Here is a 27376-nt window from a genome sequence, read left to right as displayed (position 1 = left end):
TCCACTGTGATGCAGACATTGTCTTAGTCACATTCTGTGAGCAGGCACTACAAGTCTTTATAATTGGTAGGTAATTGGCCTCTTGCTTCCATTATTAAGGCTTGTATAATTCCTTCTGGTACTCTTTCTTAGTGCAATTATGTGTTGTTACTACAGATCTGAAGCTAACTACATAATTTACTGAAGCTAGTCATCACTTTTAATGTTTTTTACTTGTTACCTTGACTGTTAAGAATTAAAAAAAAATTAACTTTATGTAAAGCTCTTAGATTGCTTGTCTCCGTGCTGGTTATGTCAGGAATTAACAAAAAGTTTATCCTGCTCCATTAATGCATGGAACATCGGAAGAATTATCGTTAGAATACCTCTGTGCTTGCAGTAATTATTCTAATCTTCTCCTCACAATCCCTATGTGAGCTATACATAGGGGGTTGTGGTATATCTCTAGAGTAATCATGTAAATCAAGTTCTTGAACCTTTGATAGACTTTCTCGGTATGGTTTACGTCTGTCTTCAAGAGTCTTGCAGTTCAGTTCCTTCAGGACCTCTCTGTCACCCATGGATTAAACAAATGTGTGACCATTCATGCTACCCTTCTCTGTTTTCATTCAATATTCCCTGTTAGTCCTATCTGGTACGGGTCTCTCACATTTGAGCAATATTCTAGGGTGGGTTGCATGAGTGATTTGTAAGTAATCTCTTTTGTAGACTGCATTTCCCCAGTATTCTACCAGTAAACCGAAATCTGCTACCTACTTTACCCACAACTGAATCAAGGTGATCATTTCATTTCATATCTGTTCGAAGTGTTACACCCGGGTATATGTATGAGTAGGCCAATTCCAGCTGTGACTCATTGATATTATAGTCATAGGATACTACAGTTTTTCATTTTGTGAAGTGCAGAATTTTCCATTTCTGAACATTTAGAGCAATTTGCCAATCTCTGTACCATGTTGAAGTCTTAGCAAAATATGACTGAATATTTATGCAGCTTCTCTTCTCAGATAGTACTTCATTATAAATAACTGCATCATCTGCAAAAAGCCTTATTTTACTATTAATGTTGTTTGAAACGTCATTAATATACAACATGGACAGCAGGGGTCCTAATACACTTCCCTGGGGCACACCTCAAGTTACTTCTACATCTGACAATGACTCTTCATCAAAGATAACATACTGTGTCCTTCCTACCAAACAATCCCCAATCCAGTCACAAATTTCACTTGATACCCCCTTATGATTGTACTTTTGACAATAAGCGTAGGTGTGGTACTGAATCAAATGCTTTTCGGAAATCAAGAAACAGTGCATCTACCTGGTTGCCTTGATTCAGAGCTTTCAGTATGTTGTTTGAGAAAAGTGAGAGTTGGGTTTCACATGATCTATATTTTTGAGATTCTTGCTGGTTGGCTTTGAGGGGGTCATTCTATTCAAAATACCTCATTATGTTTGAGCTCAGAATATGTTCTAAGATTCAACAACAAATCAGTGTCAATAATACTAGATGGGAATTTTGTGGATCACTTCTACTACCATTCTTATAAATGTGTGTGATCTGTGCCTTTTTCCAAGAACTGAGTATTGTTTTTGTTTGAGGGATCTACAATAGATTATTGTAAGAGGACAGGCTAACTCGTCCTCAATTTCAGTATTGAATCTAACAAGTGGGCCTGGAGCTTTCTTCAATTCTAATGATTTCAGCAGTTTCTCAACACCACTGACACTAATACTTACTTCATTCATTTTTTCAGTGTTATGAGGATTGAAATGGGGCAATTCTCCTTTGTGGTGGTTTGTGTGTGTGTGTGTGTGTGTGTGTGTGTGTGTGTGTGTGTGTGTGTAAAGTAACATTTGAAAATGTGAGTTAAGCATTTCAGCTTTTGCTTTGCCACCCTTAGTTTCAGTTCATGTCTCATTCACTAGGGACTGGACACTCACTTTGGTGCCTTTACATACAACATAATTTCTTTGGACTTTGTGAAGTGCAATTTGACAGTATTCTGCTATTGTAGTCATTGAATTGCTGTCTTGACAGCCAAACACATTTCATTCAGCATCTCTCTATCAGTAGCCCTACACATTGTTTTGTTATTATGCAGTAATCTCTGTTTCTTTTGCAGTGTCTTTACAGTGACTGTATACCTTGGAGGTTACTTCCCATTATGAACTGTTCTGCTGGGTACATATCTGTCCAGTGCATGGTCAACTATTCTTCTAAGGTTGAGCCAGAGTTCCTCTAAATGCTCCTGACCTGTGCTGAAAGTTTCAAGTTCTTCAGTGAGATATGGCACTACAGATGTTTTATCTAGTTTACTGAACATTATATCTTTCTGCTTGTTTTAGTTATCCATTGTACTTTGGTAAGCATTGTTGCCCAAATGCATCGTGGTCACTGATACCAGCTTCGATGTGGACATCTTGAAAGACGTCAGGTCTATTTGTTGCCATTAGATAGAATATATTTCCATCATGAGTGGGGTTCCTAACTATCTGTTCTAGACAGTTTTCGGAGAAGATGTTTAGTAAAGTTTCACAGGATGTCTTATTACGCCCACCACTAACAACACTGTAATTTTGCCAGTTAATCATTGGATGATGAAAGTCTCCAGCAGTGATTACAGTATGATTGGGGAACTTACATACAAGTGAACTGAGGTTTTCCCTAAAGTTATCGGCTGCATCAGGAGATGAGTCTGGTGGGTAAAAGAAGGATCCACTTGTTTTATGCCCACACCTGATACTGAGTCTTGCCCAAACAATCTCAGGTGCAGCTTCAATTTCTATATCTGTGGATTTTAGCTTCTTATCTACTGTGATAAATACACCACTTTCATTTCCCACTTGCCTATCCTTTTGATGTGCATTTAAATTTTCCCCAAAAACCTCACTGCTGTCAATTTCAGGTTTCAGCCATCTTTGTGTACCTAGTATTATTTTAGCCTCACAGCTTTTCATGAGCACTTCAAACTCTGTCACTTTGTTGTTTTACTGTTAGGATTTTAATACATTCACCTGTGGGAAGCATTTCTTTTGAACTTACAGTGATACTTCTGGGTTTCTTACAACTAAATTTATCTAGATTGGATGGAGGGTCACCTAATATAATAAAAGCCCTTGTGTGCATACCACACAGTCAGGTACTGAATAGCAGCCTCTGATGTGTTGTGTGCTACATTCTGCAGTTTGTTGAACCCTGTTTCTTCAATGGCTGCCAGAATAGCCTCTTCAATATGCTGAATGAGGCCCCCAGGCAAACACACTTGAGTGCACCTGGTGACCTTTCCTGTCCCTTGCTGCATTTCCCTAAGTGGTACATCATTCACCATATGTTTGAACTGCTAATGATTAATAGAACTACTCTTTTACGTTTGCTCCCTCCTGACACTGGACAAAACAGGTTTCCCGAAAACAGATGAAGTGAGGTCTCCTGGCTCAGTTTCACTTAAAGACAGCACCTCAGCTTGTTGGTTATAGTGATCAGCACAACACCCTGAGTCATCCTTTGTCTCCATCAACCATGTACATTACGCGTAGATCTACCATTGACACTCCACTTGCAGCCAAGTAGGCAAATAATGACATATCCCGTACTTTCTACAGAGGAAACAGGATCCATAGGAGAGGATAGTACTTGAGGTACCTCTGGTGTAGGTAACACAGGTACACGACTCTCTGGAGTTCTTCCAACGCACAACTCACAGCAGCTGCCAATCATTTGACAGTAGTTGGGGGGAGTTCCAGCTGCTTACAAACGTCAACCAACTCATTCTATGTCTGCTCTGGGAACAGTATTCAAAGTGGGGCTGCTTTTTGGCTGGTGTAATGTGTTACAAGGCAGTGACCAAATAATGTTGAAGTAAACCTGCTGATTAACTTTTAATCTGTTGAGTTAAAAAGTTGCTAATTCCCTATAAGAATTGAAGCAGATAACAAAATGAGATTTCTATTAAGGCAACACAAAAACCGGTGGTAAAAATTACTAGTTTCCTAAAACATTTTGATGTTAGTTATAGTTGTTAGCAAACTAGAAAACAGAGCTAAATTACGATATATTCAGATAATATATAGGGCTGCTGCTACTCTTCAAGGGAAAACTAGGTGTAGTACATTATGTTAAAAAAATCTGCTACAGTACCTAAATCACAAGTGTGATTTGTTATAAATTGCTCGTAGATTATGCAGGGGGCAATGGTAACTTCTGAAAATTCTCAAAAATGCTCATTTGTTTGCGTTGATATACAGTGAAATTTAGGGTATTACCTCTGTTTTCAACAGCTGTAAACAGTTGAGGTGGTGGAAACATTTAACCATTCACTAGCCTTTGTTTAATATTTTTACTTTTGTGTTTATCATAAATATTTGTTTTTTAAATTAATCTGTATATCTGATTTGTTTAGAACTTATGACAGTTTCTTGAATTTATATTATGCTTTCTGTATTCCACTGCTTGATGCTGCAGGAACACCTCTCATTAAATTATTCATTCTGAAAATTATCTTCCAGGGATGTCTTAAACTGGCAGCTAGTATCCTTTTTCTTCAAGATGTCCACGGCATTTTGGTTGTTAGCAGTTTTTATTGTTTTCCGCCGGTTTACGGTACTAAGTTATGGAACAACATCACTTACAACAGCAGACATTTTGAGTCTACGTTGGAAAGACAGCTGGGATTTCATAGTTCACAGGCAATAACCATGAGGTGAGTTTGTTCACTACTTGTCTAAAACGGATTACAGACAGATATTGCTGTATAGGTAGCCTATTTTGCTCTTGCGTTCTCTTTTTGAATCATTGGAAGCACAGTTAGAATTTTGCTATAAGTGAAGGTATTAAAAGGGGGAAAGATTAATTGTAAAAGCATGCCTTGAATAATTGCCAAGACACTCTTTGCAGTCTCACTGTAGTATAATCCATTTTTGTTTGGGTTTTCTTTTAACTAATGGAAAGAGCTTTTATCGTAATTTTTATTTCCAAACTATGAATAGTATGCCAAGTGTGTCTGAGATGTAATTGCTGATGAGGATGTAAAAAACACTGGAGAAAAAAAGCAAAATCACATAAGTTAAAATGACTTTTTTTTACAAGGCAGAATGATTGAATAGCTCTCACATTCCCCAAACTTTAAGATTTGAAGAATTGTGCATTTGTAATATTTGAAATACTTTGATACTTCCTTTATTACACTATTTCTGTTAGAATTCTTTAGTGTGCATAGCATGTTTATAAATTCCCATTACACACTTGTGTGGGCTTACAGTAGGGAACAAGTAGGTAGCATTTTGAATTGAAACTCGTGTCTCAAAAAGTACTTGCGAAACAAGTGTGTCAGATAATTAATTCCATTTTTTACTTGTGCTCAGAGAAAGTAATTTACTGTGATTCTGGCGATTACTAGATTTTTAACCAGTTAATGTAATAACAATTTGCAATGCTAAGGAACAAATGAAAATGTGGAGTTTTCGTGTCTTGTATTGTACAGTCAGCATCTATTCTTCCAGTTTGAGTCACATTATATTAAATTACCACAGTGCTGGTTAAGACTACATTGTTACCACCGTAGCAAGCTGGATTCAAATGTAATAATTTGGTGTCACAGTATATTGTCACTACTCCATCATCCAACAGGCAAGGGGGATTATTAATTTGTGTGTTTATTCCTCTGGCATGGAAACAGAAAGTTTCAAAAAATGAGTTATCCTTGAAAATGATACCTACTTGCTTCCCACTACTGTCCCCCTCGGTGTGTTACTGAAATTTAGAAATACCTGCATTTTTTCATTGTTAACATCCTTTGTTGCTAACGTTGAAGTTCAGTGATTTTTATTTTTATCATTTACACTATTTTGCCACCAGATTGGGCATTCCACTCATAGATGTGCATCTTTTTGATGAGAACCTTCATTTGTAACACATTTTTCTTGTATGTTTTGCAGACACGAAGAAAATACTTGAAGTGTGGAACATTTTAACAGAATATGAAGTATTGGCTTTCATGCAATTCTGAAACTGAACTCTGCTCCTTTTTATTTTACGAGGCCCTATCTTTTTACCTACACATATATTTATTATGGCTTCAGATACTCTTCCTAGTAAGAAAGGCAGACTTGACAAAGTCACGAGTTGTACTTAGTATTTCAGTGACATGAAACCAGTAAGGCCTAATTCATAAGTCTGTCATTTGCAAGCAAGTTTGCATATAAAAATGATAGTTGACCTGCATCACGTATTGAATGAATGTTCAGAGCAGCTCAGCTTACTGAGTGCTTCCAAAACTACTTAACTGTGTCATCAGGAGCAACTGCTCCTGAAATTTGTGTAAGACAATATATTTTAATATTTTGAGACTTTGTAAAATATTTATACGAAATTTTATATCTTTTTCCTTAGAGAAAATGGCAACTCTTAATTGATTCTGCTGCTATGTTAATGATACTGTAATATATTTCTTAAATGTAATGTTTCATTTTATACCTTTATTTTTAGAATTTTTGAGTTCTGAGATGTTATGATACAGAACTGTACACGAAGACTGCGTATTTCTTGACTATATTTGATGTAGAATGTTTGTAGCACAGTGACAGAATCAGAGTAAATCTGTGTAATTTTATTTATGCAGTAACAAAGGGACCGAATGTCATTAGTGAAAATTAATTTATTTATTAAGTTATATATATATATATATTATATATTTTATTTTTATATTTAAAGTTTTATATTCAATGTTGTCAGCAAATAAAGAGATTTACTTTTGAATCGTGACTGTGTATCATTCTTTTAATCTAAATGGGTACAGATAATAAGTATTTGTTTTCGTTTGTATGTATCCAGTGCGGGAGACAGATTAGTAAACACGTATACAGCCAAAGTAGGATACATAGTGGTAGCAAAACCTCCATTTTCTGCTGCACTCCTGGTATTCATTAATGTACACACACACATCCCCTGTCAGGTTAGCCATTTTTGGCAAACCAGGGGTTCTTGGTAGTGCCAAGTCTCTTAAAACAATAAAATTTAGACATGCTTCAGCAGTCATTCTTAGTTATTACAGTGGAATGTTATGTGTAATTAAGAATGGAACCTTGAATTTATTTTCTGGTTCACAAGGTTGGCATTAACCTATTATCTCGGTCTCAAAGTGACCACTGCATTAAGAATAGGAATGAGTGCAACGTGTGGGGCACCTCTCACTCCCTTTTCATATTAGGTATAATACATCTGCTTGTAAACATGTGTTAAAAAACAAGATGAACAGGTTGCAGTGCAATAAAGCACCTGGGGTGGATGAAATTAAGTCGGAACTCATCAAATACAGTGGAATGTCAGGTCTTAAATGGCTACACAGGATAATTGAAATGGCCTGGGAGTCGAGACAGGTTCCATCAGACTGGACAAAAGCAGTAATCACACCAATCTTTAAACACGGAAACAGAAAAGATTGTAACAAGTACAGAGGTATCTCTTTAATCGGCATTGTGGGTAAAATCTTCTCAGGTATTGTTGAAAAGAAAGTACGAGTATTAGTTGAGAACCAGTTGGATGAAAATCAGTGTGGGTTTCGGCCTCTTAGAGGTTGTCAGGACCAGATCTTCAGCTTACGGCAAATAATGGAGAAGTGTTATGAGTGGAACAGGGAATTGTATCTAAGCATTATAGATCTATAAAAGGCATATGACCGGGTTCCTAGGAGAAATTTATTGTCTGTTCTACGAGATTATGGAATAGGAGGCAAACTTTTGCAAGCAATTAAAGGTCTTTACATGGATAGTCAGGCAGCAGTTAGAGTTGACGGTAAATTGAGTTCATGGTTCAGATTAGTTTCAGGGGTAAGACAAGGCTGCAACCTGTCTCCACTGTTGTTCATATTATTTATGGATCATATGTTGAAAACAATAGACTGGCTGGGTGAGATCAAGATATGTGAACACAAAATAAGCATTCTTGCATATGCGGATGACTCAGTTGTGATGGCAGATTCGATTGAAAGTTTGCAAAGTAATATTTAAGAGCTAGATCAGAAATGTAAGGACTATGATATGAAGATTAGCATTTCCAAAACGAAAGTAATGTCAGTGAGAAAGAAATATAAACGGATTGCGTGCCAAATGGGAGGAACAAAGTTAGAACACGTGGACGGTTTCAAATACTTAGGATGCATATTCTCACAGTATGGCAACATAGTGAAAGAACTGGAAGCGAGGTGTAGCAAAGCTAATGCAATGAGCACTCAGCTACGATCTACTCTCTTCTGCAAGAAGGAAGTCAGTACCACGACCAAGTTATCTGTGCACCGTTCAATCTTTCGACCAACTTTGTTGTATGGGATCGAAAGCTGGGTGGATTCAGGTTACCTTATCAACAAGGTTGAGGTTACGGATATGAAAGTAGCTGGGATGATTGCAGGTACTAGTAGTTGGGAACTATGGCAGGAGGGTGTCCGTAATGAGGAAATCAAAGAAAAACTGGGAATGAACTCTATAGATGTAGCAGTCAGGGCGAACAGGCTTAGATGGTGGGGTCATGTTACACACATGGGAGAAGCAAAGTTACCCAAGACTCGTGGGTTCAGCAGTAGAGGGTAGGAGGAGCCGGGGCAGACCAAGGAGAGGGTACCTGGATTCGGTTAAGAATGATTTTGAAGTAATAGGTTTAACATCAGAAGAGGCACCAATGTTAGCACTGAATAGGGGATCATGGAGGAATTTTATAAGGGGGGCTATGCTCCGGCCTGAACGCTGAAAGGCATAATCAGTCTTAAATGATGAAGATGAAGATGATGATGATGATGATGATGATGATGAACAGTGCAACCCTCTCAAGAAAATTATTTATGTTACATGTCCTTCGAATGACTGCTCGTAGTCAGGCTCATATTTAGGGCTCCTGCTGACACCTGTGGGCAAAGAAATCACTGCTGCCACCACTGCCACTTCCCCCCCCCCCCCCTCCCACCCACCCCCCTCCCCCACCCCCAGGCTTGAAATACAGATATTTATTGAAGTTTTCTTAACATGTGGGCATGTTTTTTGTCAGAATAATATGAATTACAAACCTAAAACTGTGCTTATAAAAGTTACGAATAGAACAACTTAATAAAGTGACAAAACAATACACATAAATGTAAACACTGTAATTGTGCTTTTATTAAAATTAAATCTAAACAAGTTACATTACATGTAGAAAGGTATTGGGGGGGGGACTCTGATTACTTAAATAACAAAGTTTTTTTTTCCCTTGCCCTATCGTTTGAAAAACGTTTTTGATTTCTTTATAATGCAATTCACTGTCAAGTCTGATTCAGTAGCAAGGACACCAAGATAGCTTAAGGAGACCCAGAATGTCCTATACCTCCAATGTTAAATGCAAGGAACATTTTCTTATGAACTATTAACACCAGAATGATGAAACTTTTACAGTATAATATTACATATATTTAATACCCTGTACCATACGGATTTTAATTTATTGGTTTTTTTTGGGAAGATATTAATTATATTGTTATTGAAAATAATTGACACATTTTTGGGCATAGTCTCTTTGAAGTAAAATCTGTTATCAATTATGTATCAAAAAAAGGCTATGGTACGAGATGTATATTGGCACTGTTTACATTCCTTGAAAATTTTAAGTCTTTATCTCTAATGGTTTAGCAGAAAATGCTCCTTATATAGCAAAAAAGTGAACTTGTGGAAAACGAGTTTCAAAGTTTCACTAACATTTTAGTGGAGTCCAGCACCATAAGAGGGGTTTTCACTGTCACTGGACAGCTCCCCATCTAGCCTTCTTTTCACACCTTTCATTCTTTGTCTGGCTTGCCTCTCGCACTCCTTTTCTTTCCATTCAGCATCCCGTTTCCTCTCATTGTCTATCGACATCATTGCTCTCACCATGTACTTTCCGGGCATCACACCCAACTTCTGCACCACATTGCACTTTATAATGTTACCTTTGTTGTACGTTGCAATGGCATCATATACTCCAAAATGAAGAGTATGAATTTCCACAACACATTTTTTTGGGATTCTGGTCCAAATTACATTATTCACACTCTCATTTTGATTTTGTGTACGTCCATGGAGACATTTTTTCAAAAGTTCAGTTGCAGAAAGATCTCTGAAAATTGGTTTTATAGCCTTCATGACAGATTCTGGTAGACTGTGATGATGCTTGTATACACGTTCAGATCCCTGATATTTGTTGTACTTGCACCAGGAATTGGGTCCCTGTGGGCATAGTCCTTGTAGTGGTTCCTCGTCAGTCAATAAGGTGTGGTAGTCAAGTACCATTACAGCCTTTTCCATTGCATCGACACTGTGAGTATTTTGTCTTATTGCCAGTCCATAGTCTCTCTGCAATCTGTTAATTACCTCGTCTGTCAATCTTTTAGCTCCACCTAAAGGTTTTCCATCACTGAGTACTTGGCCTTTCATTGTGGTCTTCAGTCAACGCAGCCTTGTTCCCATATGTTTCTGAACGTGACCTGTGCACTCCTGTTTAGTAATGGTAACATCATTTCCATAAGGTTTCAGCTCAGACAGAGCAGCAAAAGACTTTGAATCACCATCACCCAGGAACTGTAGGTATCTGACCTTGTACCACAGAAGAGAGCGACTGAAAATGTCTTTCAAACCGGAAACTTCCATGGTCCCACTAGACCCACTGTAATTCCTTCGACAGTTTTCATGCTCATCCGTCACTCTTTTAGGACACCTACAGTGCTTGGATTTAGTTACAACATCTATAACTTTTGTAGTATCAGCACTTGTTGCCGTTATTACCCCATTATGTGAAGTATGCCCGTGCTTCTGCCACGTACCATCTAGTGCGACAGTCAGGTCCCGAGGATTCTGAACATCTGGAATTTCATCATTCACCCCCACAGCCTCCTCCATTGCTTCTTCCATGGTTTCTTGGGCAATATCTTCAACACAGGATCCAACAACCAAGTTATATTTTGAGAATTTTGTTGGTGGTGGTGGTGGTGGTGGTGGTGGTGGTAGGTTCATTACACCACAAAACGTTTGACCAGCAGAGTATCCCTTACCGATTGAACTTAGAGCAAAAACACATCTAATATTTACACCATAGTACTTGCTTTTCTCACTATCAGTTTCATATTCTGAGTTCCATAATGAAACACTGTAATGACAACTAATACAATGGAGACAGATTTCTGCTGCAAGTCCTATGTGTCGCTTGACATACTCAATTTGCAACATTCCTTACTCAGTACTGAACTCTCAATCACCTTTGAGAGCAATGAAATGTAATTATTTCATTCACATTATCCTCACTACACTTCTCCAATAAACTGCAGTATTTTTCAGTTGATCCATGCAACTTCTTGCTTGTGCTAGAGACAGGAGTAGATTTCACTTCATGAATAACGTCACTATTTTCAGAATCATTTCACAAGGTCGGAGAAATTGTCACAGTTCCACTAGTGTACCTCGGAGGAGGCTTCTTCCTCTTGTAAACTCTGTTACTAAATCGAGGCACATTTGATAAGTTCCAGTTATGCAGGAGAAATACAACACAAATCGTGCAATAACCACCAAATTCTCAATGTAAACAACAGTATCCAAAGACTACAATACGCAGACAAAACAATTGCCTATCAAATTGTGTTGCCAACATAATATAAAGTCTTTGGAAAGACTGGAAGTTTTGAAAAACGATGTTTTCAATGAACATGTATCCATGGAAATTCAATGTCGCGACATGCCCTCTACAGCACATTATCGAAAATAATATTTCCAATACTTGTAGCTGAGCTACAGGTAAGATTAATATTTCATTTTAAAGAGGAAGATCTGTAGTATTTTATTTCACAATAAACTGAAAACCCAAATTTTCATCATTTTTAGACAATGCTGTTTTTGTGTTGTGATTAAATAATTATTTATGTGGTTTACAGTGGAAAATGACCTTTCTGTTGAGCAATTGGAAGTAGGAGTACTTAAATATATTTGAAGAACTGCATTCAAATTTGGGTAAACATTCTGTAAATTGCTGTCTTCGAGCATATTGCACAGTTCTGGCAGAGAGTTTGACTCATTTTCATTCTTTAAATCAGAAATGTAGTATTTGATGTGTAAACACGCAAGTACAAATGTATCTTCAGGATCTAAACTGAAGACTTGCTGAAGACTGGAGAGGCTTTCTGGATTTCAAACAGACTTAGTTTCTTCATGTCAAATGGTTCACTGAAGTCATTATAAGAAGAAACTGTCTTGTTCAATTCATCATTGGAAAGGATGAATATCTGTGTCTTAAATTGAATTCATCAAATAATTTTTCTTGTTTTTCTTATTGTGTTTCTTATCCTGCACTTCACTTTGTCGAGTTTTATTAATGTTCCAAAGAGGTTCAGTTTTTTCTTCCAATTTAGGTTCTTGAAAACTTCACACAGTAGACTCTCCATTTACCGATCTTCGGTTATCCGACCTTCTGTGTTATCTGACCCTTTCACCGCACCGGCCGTGCGCCAGCTGACAACAGGTCAGTGACTAATGTGTTGTTTGTTGATACGCAGTTCATTGTCGCTGTCTGCTACTCTTCACTCCTCAGTGCTAACTTAGATCTGTAGTGGAGTGGTTGTGTTGCACTTTGTTTATTGCAAAAATTTGTGGTGATGGCTTCAAAATGGGAAAAGGTGGTCGTTACAATGGAAGAAAAACTTAAAGCTTTAAAAAGAATAGACAATAGTGAAACTTTATTAAAAGTGGCACAAGATTATAGTTTCGGGAAAACAACAGTTGGAGACTGGAAAAGGAACCGCAATGAAATTGAGAAGTGGTGGTCTCAGCGAGCAACCTTGGCTGTTTTGGAAGATTGGAAAACCATGAAAATATGTGACTATGAAAAGGTAAGTGAAGCTTTGTTCCTATGGTTAACTCCACATAGAGATAAAGGTGTACCCCTATTTTGCAGGAAAAAGCCTTAAAGTTTTTTAACGAACTAAACGAAGGTGAACCTGATTTCACAGCAAGTGTTGGCTGGCTCGATAGATGGACGAAAAGATACAGAATTCAGCAACTTAATGTCTGTGGTGAAAAGCTTTCAGCAAATTTTGAAGCTGTTGAGTTGTTTAGGAATAAACTTCAAAGGCATTGGACAAGGAAAACTTAACAGTCAATCAAATTTTTAAGTGCGACGAGACTGGTCTCAATTACAAAATGTTACTGGAAAAAACATTAGCATCAAAGGCCAAAAACGCAGCGCCAGGCTACAAATGTAGTAAAGAAAGAGGGACAGTTCTTGCATGCAGTAACGCCACAGCAAATTTGAAAATGAAACTGTCTGATAGGTAAACAAAAAAAAACCAAGAGAATTTAAAAATGTACCTAAAAATGCTTTATTGGTGAAATATTGCAACCAAAAACAAAATTACAAAATGTTACCGGAAAAAACGTTAGTGTCAAAGGCCAAAAAGGCAATGCCAGGCTACAAACGTAGCAAAGAAAGAGTGACAATTCGTGCATGCAGTAATGCCACAGCAGATTTGAAAATGAAACTGTCTATGATAGGTAAGCCAAAAAAAAAAAAAAAAAAGCCAAGAGAATTTAAAAATTTATCTAAAAATGCTTTAGTGGTGAAATATTACAACCAAAAAATGCTTGGATGAGCTCAGACATTTTTAAAGAATGGTTTTTAACGAGTTCGTGCCACAAACTGAAAAGTTTTTGAAAGCCAACAACTTGCCCCGCAAAGCACTGTTGCTACTAGACAATGCCACTTGTCATCCTAATGAAGATGAACTTCAAGATCAAGATATAAAGGCCATGTTTTTGCCTCCAGATGTCACATCCTTATGTCAGCCTATGGGCCAAGGGACCTTAGAGACACTGAAGAGAAACTACCGCAGAAACTTGCTTTCCTCTTTAATTAATGCTATGGACAAGGGAGAAGACATGCTAGAGCAGGTGCGCCGTATTAATTTGAAAGACGTAGATTATGACGTGTCCCAATCTTGGGAGAGGTTTAGAGCAAATACAACTGCAAACAGGAAAATCAAGAAAATTCTCCAGATGATGAAAATCTATAGCAGCAGACCGAACCAGAAAATACTACCCTGCTTTCACTGTTACAAAAAGTTCCAGGATGTGATGACGCCACAGAAGATGAAATAAATGAGTGGTTTGTCCAAGACGAAGAATTTTAAGTGACAGATGAAGAAATAGTCAACATGGTAAACGAGAAAGAAGAAGACGAAGAAGGGGATGTAGTGGAGGAAAGTGCGCCCAAGATTTCTCACAACGAAGGACACAGGGCCTTAGAAACTGCTTTAAAATATGTAGAGCAACTGGTGGAAACATTGTTTATCGAGGTTTTACTTCTTAAGAGACTACGTGATTTAGCAGCAAATAAACGGCAAACAAAAGACAATTACTAACTTCTTCACTCAGTAAATATCTATTCAGTCTAATTTGACTTGTATTGTATTAAATGTTTAACTCATTTGGCATACATTAGTTTAATTTTTGTGTTTTTTGTATTATTTTCCATGTTATCCGACTTCCCGCTTATCCAGCCTTGCCGCGGCCAGTTTAGGTTGGATAATCGAGAATCTACTGTACCTCATCTTCATTTCTTCCAAAAAACTAACTAAGGAAAACTGTCACTTCACAAAAAAGCTGTGCCCATGTTACTGTTTGTAATTGTTTATTAACAATATTGAAACTTTCAGGAATTGGATCACAAATTAGTCATAAAATATGTCTCAAAATTACACAATTTCTTCATTATGTGTCTAGTTTCAAATTTCAACCAAGGCTTTTCACTTTCATTCCCACTGTTTGACCACAGTGCTCTCACAATTGCCTTCCCAACTTTGTTCATGCTGCTTCTCGAGTAGATCATTGTGTTATAGAGAGGGATTTAACAGTCATGTTGTCTTTATTTTAAAAAATGCTTAAATGATTCCATCATTGACTAGCCCTGCTGAAAATTTTTAATATTTCTTGCAAAAGTCAAGAAAAGAAGTTGCATGGTTACAAAATTTTGCTGCACTTGAACCCATTAAATTCAGTGTACATGCTGAGCGAGGCATATACTAAGCAGAAGGAGAGAAAACTTTAATTGTAGCTTGCAGGCGTTGGTGCATTGTTGTAACTCTGTCTTCTACAGTTCCTGTCTCTCAGTAAACGAGTATTGCACCTGCCAGGTCCTGGCCTCCATGCCCTGGAGGCCAAATCACTCTTCTCGTAATCCCAGCTTATTGACATAATGCAAGACACAGCATGGTGTGAAATGTCAAGACTTGAGTCAACAATAACAGAATACATTTGTTGTTGTTGTGGTCTTCAGTCCAAAGACTGGTGAGATGCAGCCCTCCATGCCAATCATTCATGTGCACGCCTTTTCATCTCTGAAGAGCTGCTGCAGCCTACACCTTTCTGAATCTGCTTTCTGTATTCATCTCTTTGTCTCCCTTTACAATTTTTACCTCCCACACTTCTGTCCAGTACTAAATTGGTGATCCGTTGATACCTCAGAATGCGTTCTATCAACTAATCCCTTATTTTGGTCAAGTTGTGCCACAAATCTCCTGTCTCCCCAATTTTACTTATTACTTTCTCATTAGTTACATGTTTGGCGCATCTAATCTTATATCCTCTCTACTTCAGGTATCATCAAAGCAATGCCCACTCCGTTCAACTGCTCTTCCAAGTCCTTTACTGTCTCTGACAGAATTACAGTGTCATTGGCAAATCTCAAAGTTTTTATTTCTTCTCCCTGCACTTTATTTTCTATTCCAAATTTTTCTTTGATTTCTTTTACTGCTTATTGAATGTACATATTGGATAACATCGGGGGTAGGCTGCAATGTTGCCTCACTCCCTTTTCAACCACCACCTCCCTTTCATGCCCCTCAACTCATATAACTGCCGTGTGGTTTGTGTACAAGTTGTAAATAGCCTTTTGCTCCCTGTATTTATCCCTGGTACCTTCAGAATTTCAAAGAGACTATTCCGGTCAATGTTGTCAAAAGATTTCTCTAAGTCCACAAATGTTTGCCTTTGCTTTACCTATCTTATAAGATACGTCTTAGGGTCAGTATTGCCTCACGTTTTACTATATTTCTCCAGAATTGTCAGCTTCTACTAGTTTTTCCATTTTCTGTAAAGAATTCGTGTCAGTATTTTGCAACCATGACTTATTAAACTTGTAGTTTGGTAATTTTCACACCTGTCACCAACTTCTTTCTTTCAGATTGAAATAACTGCATTCTTCTTCAAGTCCGAGGGTATTTTGCCTGTCTCATACATCTTGCACACCAGTTGGAAGAGTTTTGACATGGCTGGCTCTCCCAAGGTTATCAGTATTTCTGATGGAATATTGCCTACCGCCCCCCCCCCCCCCTCCCCCCGGCCTTGTTTCGATTTAGTTCTTCCAGAGCTTTGTCAAATTATTCTTGCAGTATCATATCTCCCATCTTATCTTCATCTGTGTCCACTTCCCTTTCTATAATATTGCTTTCAAGTTCATCTCCCATTTATAGACCCTCCATAAACTACCTCCACCAGGATTGGTTTACCATCCGAGCTCTTGATATTCATACAGTAGTTTCTCTTTTCCGCAAAGACGTCTTTAATTTTCCTGTAGGTGAAATCTATCTTTCCGCTAGTGAAATATGCTTCTAAATCGTTACATTTGTCCTCTAGCCATTCCTGCTTAGCAATTTTGCAATTCCTGTCAATCTCATTTTTTTAAATGTTTGCATTCCCTTTCACCTGATTCATTTGCTGCATCTTTAAATTTGCTCCTTTTGTCAGTTAAATTCAATATCTCTTGTGTTATCCACGGATTTCTACTAGGCCTTCACTGCTCAGTCTCTTAAAGCTATACATTTGTCTTCTATTGTATTCCTATCCCCTATTGTAGTCAACTGTTGCCTAATGTTCCATCTGAAACTCTCAACACCCTCTGGTTCTTTCAACTCATCCAGGTCCCATCTCCTCACTTTCCTACCTTTTCCCAATTTCTTCAGTTTTAATCTACACTTCATAACAAATAAATTGTGGCCAGTTTCCACATCTGCCCCTGGAAATATCTTACAATTTAAAATGTGGTTCCTAAATCTCTGTCTAAACATTATATAATCAGTCTGAAACCTTCCGGTGTCTCCAGATCTCTTCCACGTATACAGCCTTCTTTTATGATTCTTAACCAAGTGTTAACGATTATGCTCTGTGCAAAATTCCTAGTAGATGGCTTCCTCTTTCATTCCTTTCCCCCAGACCATATTACCTTTTTTTTTTCCTTCTCTTCCTTTTCTGCAATAATGTGTGACTATTTTTTCAACTATTCTTTTCCTCTTGATTTTTATTACTTCCTCATATGTTGCAGAAGACAAATATGATGTTTTTTTCCCTTTCCAGAAGCCTTATACTGTAATTTGTGGCTAGCAAGAAATGGATCAGATTCAACAGTAAGTTCCATGCTCGTTAGAAAGATACCATTAGAAAAATTTCCAAGTGTTTCATCATCACCTTGTTAACATAGTCCTCAAGAAAAAAAGTTTCTTTCCAACAGCAATAACTTTTTGCAACACGTTACACTTCATTTTCAAGTCGTGTGAACAACTTTCCATCTGTCCTGGTCAGAGCTGAGATTCTGTTTTTAAAACTGAAAATCCAGTCTCAGTGCCTCGAACTATTTTCATGAGCTGCAATGAATTCTAGATGCTTACAGTTTGATGAACTGTAAGGTCCCATCAAGTCTTTCTTCTTATGGCACCATCTTTAAAGGGGTGTTTTAATTTTGAAAAATCACTTTCTTTATTTTGTTGTGTCCTGTTCATTGTGATGTTCTGATGTTGTCCCAAGTTTCATCAATTCTCCCCTCCCCCCTTCCTGCCCCCTCCCCACTCCCCCCTCCCCACTCCCCCCCAAAAAATAGGATCAGCATTGGGTGAAATGTTCCTCAGCAACAACGGCTATTCCATTTGCACTTTTGTTTGATGGAAGTGTTTTTTCTTCGTCTTTGGTTTTATTTTGGGTAAGTGTTTCTTCCTGGTCTTCTAAATTTTCGCTCTTGATGTATATTTCTTCTCTGCCTGAAGTCTTTGAGGATTTTATGAAAACTTCAAGGTGTGGTACTGTCTTCAAAGCTTTTTCTTCTCTTTTTCTTTTGCCAGAGATCGATACTGAGCCCCGTGTAGTCACTTTCTTCCAAATCACTTTCTTTGCTGATTATCAAAATATTGCAAAGCAGCATCTGTTAACGACAGGGTAGGAATCACATTAGAAGTCACTTTGCATTTAATGTAATGGACTAAACCTAACTGCATTCAGTTATCTGTGTGAAAATAATAGAATGTTATATGCACATACACAGTGTGAAAAAGTTAACAGAAATTCAGTAATACGGTAGTTGATCACTTGACTCACAGAAGTTTAAAAGTTTAAGTTCATAAAACATGCCTGGAAAGTTTCAAAAATGCGTGGTTTTTGTTTCTGAACAGGAAAAAAATGTGCATTAATATCTTTTGAGAAGAATGTATTAATAAAGTAATGGAATCATGCTGGTTTGGGCATACCTAACGCTATTTTTAACCACGTTACAGAATAATCATGATTCAAAAATAAAACATATAAGGTCAAATTAACATCACTTTATCGAACTATTTCTTACCTTTGCTAATAGTATTGAGAAAAAATATGACTACTTAACACACATGTGCATGTGCGTCAACTAATATTCCCTGGTGAGCAGGAGATTTAAATTTTAGGAATGTGCTTGTGGCGTGGAAACTATCATTCCTACCCTCCCACAGTGGTATTTCGCTGCTCATTGAACATAGCAGTATCCTTGTCCATCCCTACTCCATTCCTGCTCCCAATCCCTTGCCTCATGGCTCTCATTTCTGCCATAGAAAGGGTTACTTGTGAAAGCAGTCGTGATGCTTTCTACATGCACATGACGACTAACAAGCTGTCTGTCCGCTTGAGTGGCTACTGACAAACTGTGATTAAGAGACAGCTGGACCACCCAGTTGCTGAACACGCTGCCTGACACAGTGTGCTTCACTTCAGTGACTGCGTCACAGTCTGTGCCATCTGGATCTGTTCCTACCAACTCCAGTTTATCTGAGTTGCACAGATGGGAGCCCTCCTTACAATATATCCTATGATCCCGTAACTCGCCCCTGGCCTCGGGAAACGTCACTAGTCGCTGTCCTTCACTCACCACCTCCTTTCCTGTTCCCACTCCAGCACTACACAGCCTTCTATTCTACCAACGCACCCACTAATGTTTTACCCCTTCTCTGCTTTGCCTTTTTCTGCTCCCCATCCTCGCACCCCTCCTCGTCCAAACCTCTCAACTGCACCTAGCAGCCCTTTCTTGTTCCCTCCATGTGCGGACATTCTCCCACAAGCAGCTCTACACCTTACCACACCCGTAACCTGCTATCCCTCCTCCTCCTAGCCCCAGCCTCCTCCTTATCCCCATCACCCATAGATCACTTCTCCCATTAGGCGCAGGTGCTAAAGTCCGGCCTCAATGGTCAAAGGCAATATTGATGTAAGCGTGATTTGTGCTTGTGCTTGTGCGTGTGTGTGTGTGTGTGTGTGTGTGTGTGTGTGTGATTTGTGCTTGTGCTTGTGTGTGTGTGTGTGTGTTTGTGTGTGTGTGTGTGTGTGTGTGTGTGTTTTAATATTATGAAAAGTATAGTTGCCTCTCACCACATTCTATAGGTGATGGGCTGGCCTTCCATAATCCTGAACAGGAAAGAAACTTCCGAAAGAGCTGGCAGGAAGGAGCACAGGAAATGAGCAGTGAAACTGCTTGAATTTTGTTGCTGAGTCAGATCGGCTGAAAGTGCTAGACATTATATAATTTTGTGGAGCAGTACAGAGCTCGTGAAAACAAGCGAGTTGAACAGCAGCTCTTATAGGAAGTAGTAGAAGATGAAAGGCCTGTGGGGTCTTTGTGGTGCTTTTGCTGTGTTTCTGAAGTTTGCAGTAGATGATCTTTTGTGGTCAACCAAGTTATTTCTTGTAGTACAGAAAACAGAGAGAAATAAAAAAAATGTGTGAGCATGTTTGAATTTCTGACTGAATCATTTCTTGTTCTCTATGCAAGTGCTGCCATTTAGTCAGTGTGCACACACACTGTGGGCAGAGACCTTAAATTAGATTTAAAAGCCAAGTTGGATGGTGGTGTTTAGTCAATGAGTAAATCTGCACAGCACTATGTTGTGTAATTGGTCTTATGCACTCCTTGGCACTGAGAGTAGATTCTTGCAGTGGCAGCAAGTGCTACCAAGCCTGATGCTAAGAAAGATCTGAGGATGGATGAAAGGAACATTGCAGGTTATGATAAAATTCCATTTATGACACAATACATATCTGAAGTGTAGTTGAAAGTCATTTTACTGTTTCATACTGATATTGCAATCAAAACGTCACTTACTACATTCTTGCAACACAATAAAGAATTTATTTCTGAGATACACAATTTAAGGATTGAAGGTAACAATTCCCCAAATAATAGTGGCGCAGAGTTATTGAATGGCTGATAAACAAGACTAAGAATTTAGCTGGTTTTTGAACAAACCCATTTTACAACTTCTACAGTACATATTCATTTCTACGGAAATGAATAGAAATGTTGGAACACGTGAGGCAATACTGACCTTACAACTTATCTTAGAAGCTAGATTAAGGAAAGGCAAACCTATGTTTCTAGCATTTGTAGACTTAGAGAAAGCTTTTGACAATGTTGACTGGAATACTTTCTTTCAAATTCTAAAGGTGGCAGGGGTAAAATACAGAGAGCGAAAGGCTATTTACAATTTGTACAGAAACCAGATGGCAGTTATAAGAGTCGAGGGACATGAAAGGGAAGCAGTGGTTGGGAAGGGAGTGAGACAGGGTTGTAGCCTCTCCCCGATGTTATTCAATCTGTATATTGAGCAAGCAGTAAAGGAAACAAAAGAAAAATTCGGAGTAGGTATTAAAATCCATGGAGAAGAAATAAAAACTTTGAGGTTCGCCGATGACATTGTAATTCTGTCAGAGACAGCAAGGGACTTGGAAGAGCAGTTGAATGGAATGGACAGTGTCTTGAGAGTATATAAGATGAACATCAACAAAAGCAAAACGAGGATAATGGAATGTAGTCGAATTAAGTCGGGTGATGCTGAGGGAATTAGATTAGGAAATGAGACACTTAAAGTAGTAAAGGAGTATTGCTATTTGAGGATCAAAATAACTGATGATGGTCGAAGCAGAGAGGATATAAAATGTAGACTGGCAATGGCAAGGAAAGCTTTTCTGAAGAAGAGAAATTGGTTAACATCGAGTATAGATTTAAGTGTCAGGAAGTCTTTTCTGAAAGTTTTTGTATGGAGTGTAGCCATGTATGGAAGTGAAACATGGACGATAAATAGTTTGGACAAGAAGAGAATAGAAGCTTTCGAAATGTGGTGTTACAGAACAATGCTGAAGATTAGATGGGTAGATCACATAACTAATGAGGAAGTATTGAATAGGATTGGGGAGAAGAGAAGTTTGTGGCACAACTTGACCAGAAGAAGGAATCGGTTGGTAGGACATGTTCTGAGGCATCAAGGAATCACCAATTTAGTATTGGAGGGCAGTGTGGAGGGTAAAAATCGTAGAGGGAGACCGAGAGATGAGTACACTAAGCAGATTCAGAAGGATGTAGGTTGCAGTAGGTACTGGGAGATGAAGAAGCTTGCACAGGATAGAGTAGCATGGAGAGCTGCATCAAACCAGTCTCAGGACTGAAGACCACAACAACAACAGTACATATAAACACATACATACATACATATGCACACAAACCTGTGTAGCCACACTGTGCTGGCTCAATCCACTGCCAGCACCGCTGCTCGACTGCGGTGAGGGTTTGTGTCAGGTGGAGTGGGCAAGAGAGGAGAGAAGGAGGGAAACAAGGAAAGAGTTGGTGAAGGATAGATGACAGCTGTTGGGGAGAGGCAGTAGGTGCACAGAATAGGAATTTGGCTCCAGTACAGGTGAGATCATTTTGCCATGTCCTTCAGTTCCAGGCCACAAGTTCAGTCATGCGGGACTCATCAAAGATATCCACTTCCTCTTCTGATCTCTATAGTGAATCACTTTTATGCTACCAATTGCTCCAACCAAATCCCAATATTGAACATCTGACCTATACCCTCTCTCAGTCTCCACCAACTACTACCTGGTTACCATCCAAGAACTCTTCACCTCCAACTTGGCTTCACCTTGCTTTCCAAAGTCCCGTACCAGAAACAAACCCACTTGACAAAGAAAAGAACAGCCATCCACAATCTCAAGACAGTCCGTGATTTAATCATCATCTTTGCAGACAAAGGCTTCATCACTGTCTTGATGGAGCATGGTAATTACCTGACAGAAGGCATTTGACAACTGTCTGGCTCCTATAACCACAAGCAGTGCCATAATGATCCCATTCCAGAATCTGTCCCCCAAATCCACCACTCTCCTCATCACAGTGGGAGGATTCACTGCTGCTGCTAACAGCACAACACAATCCATCATGAAACTTGGCCCTGACTTGCTGACAATGGGAACACACGTGTTGACAAAAACCAGTCAGCGAATGAATGCTCAATGCAGTTCCAGGGTTGTTTGTGTAGCCTCAGTGAATGGAACAACCACTTCTTAATTTCTAATGGAGTTGCCTCGGTGCTTTAAAAGCACACTCTCAGTGCACTAAATTATTAATAACTTATCCATTTGGGACTGCACTGGAATTCTCGCTTATCCTGCCATAGATCCACATTTAGGGAGCAGTTCATTTCTATATCTTAATAAATATAGTTTGTACTATTTTTAAATGGAACTTTTACTTGGTTTTTACTCTCAGAACTGTCCATTCAATCATTGCCATGCCCTTTTTAAATTACATTGGTCATTTCATAAATATGGTACATCAGAACACACCCTTGAACACAATCAGACAGAGGGACTTCTAGTCTAAAATTTACATGTCCCATAAAACCTTGAAAATTATTGACGGTAACTTTGCAGAACATTTATACATCATATTTTTATGCCAGATTACACATATTATCAAAATGTTAACTCTTTATCTTATTTTTACATCAAATTACATATATTATCAACAGTAACTGTCCCTCGGTGTCCAATTTTATAAAACATTAATTTTTGGGGGAACTATTTATCTGATGATGTTCAAACTCTGTATTCCTTACTTCTACAAAGTTTCCTAACAAACTCATAATTACAACTATATCAAAATTTAATGCTACTTTCTCTCTCTTTCTCCCTCATCACCACTTATTTATTTTCGTGACAAAATTTGGACGCAAAATAAATACTCATTTATGGAAGCAAGGGCCTCAAGTACATTGAGATTAATTGAAAATTATGGTTTAACAAGACATTTACCACTATTCTAATTAAAACCCACCAAAAGATTCACCAAGCGAGGTGGCACAGTGGTTAGCACAGTGGACTTGCATTCAGGAGGATGACAGTTCAAACCCACGTTCGGCAGGCTGATTTTGGTTTTCCATAATTTCCCTAAATCGCTTCAGGCAAATGCCAGGATGGTTCCTCTGAAAGGGCACAGCCAACTTTCTTCCCCATCCTTCTGTAATCCAACGGAACTGATGACTTTGCTGTTTGGTCCCCTCCTGCAAATCAACCATCCAAAGAATCTTCTTGTTACCCTAATCAATCAGACGTATACTACTACTGCTGCTGCTGCTGCTACTACTACTACTACTACTACTACTACTACTACTATTAAAAGTACAATTTAAACCACCTTTCTCCAAACTATGTGAAACTTCAATATTTTAGGATATCTACACACAAAAATATGTAATACTTTCTAACAAAGGAAAGTTTTTTTCTATTAATCATCTTTTACAATAGATGATACAGCTTTTTATTTATCTCTCATTTTAAATCAGTCAGCATCAGAAGAAGAAAAACTCACTCACTACTCTGAGCTACTCACTTTCTTCTGAACTAATATAGGCACTGTGTTTGACATCTTTGTTAGCCTACCTAAACCTTTCTGTAACAACCGGGCCTATTCCCAGCTGCTATGTATCAGGATGGGTGAGAGAAATGGTTAGGAAGAGGCAGATTCACACCAGGGTGTACAGTGAAACAGTGTTAGCACTGACAGCTATTAATTGCCAGTAGCCTTGGATAGTGCGTCGGCCATTCTCGGGGCCACCAGCGTGCCTGCAAAAGCAACCAGCTGCAGAATGCACTGACCCCTCAATTGTGCCTATGATGTCCATTGCCCTGGCTTTTGGCCTATGGCTACCACAGTGCCATTTGGGTCAGTGACTTGGGTATGATATCCAACACTAGACATTCGATGTCATGCAGCAATGCCCCAGTCACCCACCAGCATAGATCAGGATGGTGGCTGATATCTGGGTGGCTAGGAGGCAGTGAATGCTGGATTGTAGACAGCTTGCAGTCCAATGGCCAAAGATCTTCTGGTGGCTGGCCACATACCACCTCCCTGAATCAGTGAAGTTTCCCACGTTCTGCAGTGGCCATGCCACAGGTGTGGCATGCCCTGTGTCAAAACTTGACAAGTTGATCAGGGGGCAGGCAGCTAACAGATCTTTATCATATTTAGTCGTGTTTCTCTGAAACATAAAAGTCCATCATTCTCTCAGGCTCAGGACGCACACAGAATGGTGGCATGACTGAACACCTTGAGCCTCAAGCTCAATTATTTATACCCTTACAGCTATGCTGCTTCCTATTGGGGAGGGGAAGGGACAGTTGAGTAATGTGAAGCAAATGCTTCAGATTACTCATCCTGTCAGTTTTTCCCAGCTCACTTCATACCGAGCATAGGTTGCTAGGCTTTGTGAAATTTGCTATGTATGAGTATCTCTGTAGCACGTTAAGTGCTCCCAGTTACAAAATGTTACTTCACTCTTGGTCACTCTGAATTCCAGCATTAGCCTTTTTATGTGCTTCAGCCATGACCAATGCTGCAAACTCCATCTGGCCAGAGTATTTTGATATAATGTCAACAGTACTGCCCAATTGCTTACTTGGTTAGCACATCAGTAGGGCTAGCCTTCTTGATTGGCTGTGGCTGGAATAAAACTTTACAAATTTACAGTACACTCACTTAACTTTTTCGGGTTGCAGCACACCTTAGGGAAATGGGAGGAGTCACTGTATTCGTAACCACCAGCTGGTATGTTAGGGCTAATGAGGAGAGACATCATCAGGCATTCTTTCTGTATACAGCATGTAAGCTGTATAGACACGTGGTCTCCACGTTTCTGTCAACAAATAGTACTAATGAAGTGATAATTAAATGGACACACTAGCTGCAAACAGGCGTTGATGTACTTCATTAGGGACATATTGAAAATGTGTGCCCCGACCGGGACTCGAACCCAGGATCTCCTGCTTACATGGACGCTCTATCCATCTGAGCCACCGAGGGCACAGAGGATAGCACGACTGCAGGGACTTATCCCTTGCACGCTCCCCGTGAGACCCACATTCCCAACATGTCCACACCACTACATTCGAGTGCGCCTAAGAGATTTTCGCCCATCATACTCATGACTCGTGGCAGATTAATCTACCAAGTCCCGTACGAGTTCGGGCATAGTGTGTGCGTTTGCACAAGAAGGTCAATGGCCGGGAAGCCATATTTTAACTATACATGACGATAGTATCTGTTCCCGAAAGAACAGTTACCGTAGATGACCATGCAGCTTTGCTAGAAATGAAATGATAATTAAATGGACACCCTAGCTGCAAACAGGCATTGATGTACTTCGTTAGGGACATGTTGAAAATGTGTGCCCTGACCAGGACTCGAACCTGGGATCTCCTACTTATATGACAGACGCTCTATCCATCTGAGCCATCGAGGGCACAGAGGATAGTGCTACTGCAGGGACATGTTGGGAATGTGGGTCTCACGGGGAGCATGCAAGAGGTAAGTCCCTGCAGTCGCGCTATCCTCTGTGCCCTCGGTGGCTCAGATGGATAGAGCGTCTGCCATATAAGCAGGAGAGCCCGGGTTCGAGTCCCGGTCGGGTCACACATTTTCAACATGTCCCTAATGAAGTACTTCAATGCCTGTTTGCAGCTAGGGTGTCCATTTAATTATCATTTCATTTCTAGCAAAGCTGCATGGTCATCTACGGTAACTGTTCTTTCGGGAACAGATACTATCGTCATGTATAGTTAAAATATGGCTTCCCGGCCATTGACCTTCTTGTGCGAACGCACACACTATGCCCGAACTCGTACGGGACTTGGTAGATTAATCTGCCACGAGTAATGAGTATGATGGGCGAACATCTCTTAGGCGCACTCGAATGTAGCGGTGTGGACATGTTGGGAATGTGGGTCTCACGGGGAGTGTGCAAGGGATAAGTCCCTGCAGTCGTGCTATCCTCTGTGCCCTCAGTGGCTCAGATGGATAGAGCGTCTGCCATGTAAGCAGGAGATCCCGGGTTCGAGTCCCGGTTGGGGCACACATTTTCGACATGTCCCTAATGAAGTACATCAACGCCTGTTTGCAGCTAGGGTGTCCATTTAATTATCATTTCATTTCTAGCAAAGCTGTATGGTCATCTACGGTAACTGTTCTTTCGGGAACAGATACTATCGTCATGTATAAATAATACTAACTCCACATCTATTTATGTTATATTTAGGAAGGGTAAACACTGTACCTCCCTAGCATTATATTTAACAAATACAAAAGAAGTTAATGGACTGAGTGTGTCAATCACTAACTTATTCATTTCAAAATTTTCCAATTAAACTAAGTTTATCCCATTCAAAATACTAGCTGTTTTCGTTAAAAGAATAAAAAAAAAAAAGCCTCCTCCTTTGTCCATTCATACTGCTACTGTTTTTTATTTTTAGTCTGACAACCCGCCATCCATCACAGACTTTAACCTTTACTGTTAGCTGAGCACTATTCTGTTTATTTTTTTCCAGTTAGTACATGATACCGTTCTCCCATTAATGAAATACTACTTCTCAGTATACTACCTCATTTGCACTGTGTCTTGTGTTTAAGTATGTTTCTTAACATTATAAGTCTGAGTAAATTTTGTGAGTTCCCCACTGGTGTTTTTCAGAATACACAGCTGTAATTACTACTACTACATTTAAACTTCTTATTCAATGATTGCACAACTCTTTTCATTCATGTCTACCTGAATTTATGTCTGTACTTAGTTTCCTACTTTAGTGGTACTCATTTTACTTACTTTTCTCCAAGAAATGAGGGAATTAAAAACCGCTTCTCTCTACTAAACCTCCCACTACACTTACTCTTTATATATATATTTTGTATGTATCTCATGCTACTTTCTCTCCCCTTCTACACTAA

The 27376-nt window shown here is 39.1% G+C and overlaps 1 protein-coding gene and 3 non-coding genes across 5 annotated transcripts in view; 3 read left to right on the top strand and 1 right to left on the bottom strand.

Annotated features, from left to right (window-relative positions):
* LOC126272214 (protein O-mannosyltransferase 1) overlaps positions 1-6757 on the top strand; it is a 147086-nt gene extending 140329 nt beyond the window's left edge. For both annotated transcript variants that reach the window (XM_049974913.1, XM_049974911.1), the window contains 2 exons: positions 4510-4703; positions 5938-6757. In XM_049974913.1, the coding sequence (XP_049830870.1) occupies positions 4510-4696 (187 nt within the window). In that variant the 3' untranslated portion in view covers positions 4697-4703; positions 5938-6757. The remainder of the gene's footprint in view (positions 1-4509; positions 4704-5937) is intronic.
* A 19067-nt stretch (positions 6758-25824) lies between these two features.
* Trnai-uau (transfer RNA isoleucine (anticodon UAU)) lies at positions 25825-25899 on the bottom strand. The gene has a single exon. It is a non-coding gene; the product is annotated as a tRNA-Ile (tRNA).
* A 94-nt stretch (positions 25900-25993) lies between these two features.
* Trnai-uau (transfer RNA isoleucine (anticodon UAU)) lies at positions 25994-26068 on the top strand. The gene has a single exon. It is a non-coding gene; the product is annotated as a tRNA-Ile (tRNA).
* A 364-nt stretch (positions 26069-26432) lies between these two features.
* Positions 26433-26507, top strand: Trnat-ugu (transfer RNA threonine (anticodon UGU)). Its single transcript has one exon. It is a non-coding gene; the product is annotated as a tRNA-Thr (tRNA).
* Positions 26508-27376: the final 869 nt, after the last annotated feature.

The sequence above is a fragment of the Schistocerca gregaria genome, chromosome 5 (assembly GCF_023897955.1).
Source record: "Schistocerca gregaria isolate iqSchGreg1 chromosome 5, iqSchGreg1.2, whole genome shotgun sequence".
NCBI classification, from domain to species: domain Eukaryota; kingdom Metazoa; phylum Arthropoda; class Insecta; order Orthoptera; family Acrididae; genus Schistocerca; species Schistocerca gregaria.
The sequence above is the reverse complement of the archived record's forward strand: the minus strand, read 5'-3'. Positions and strand labels throughout refer to the sequence as shown.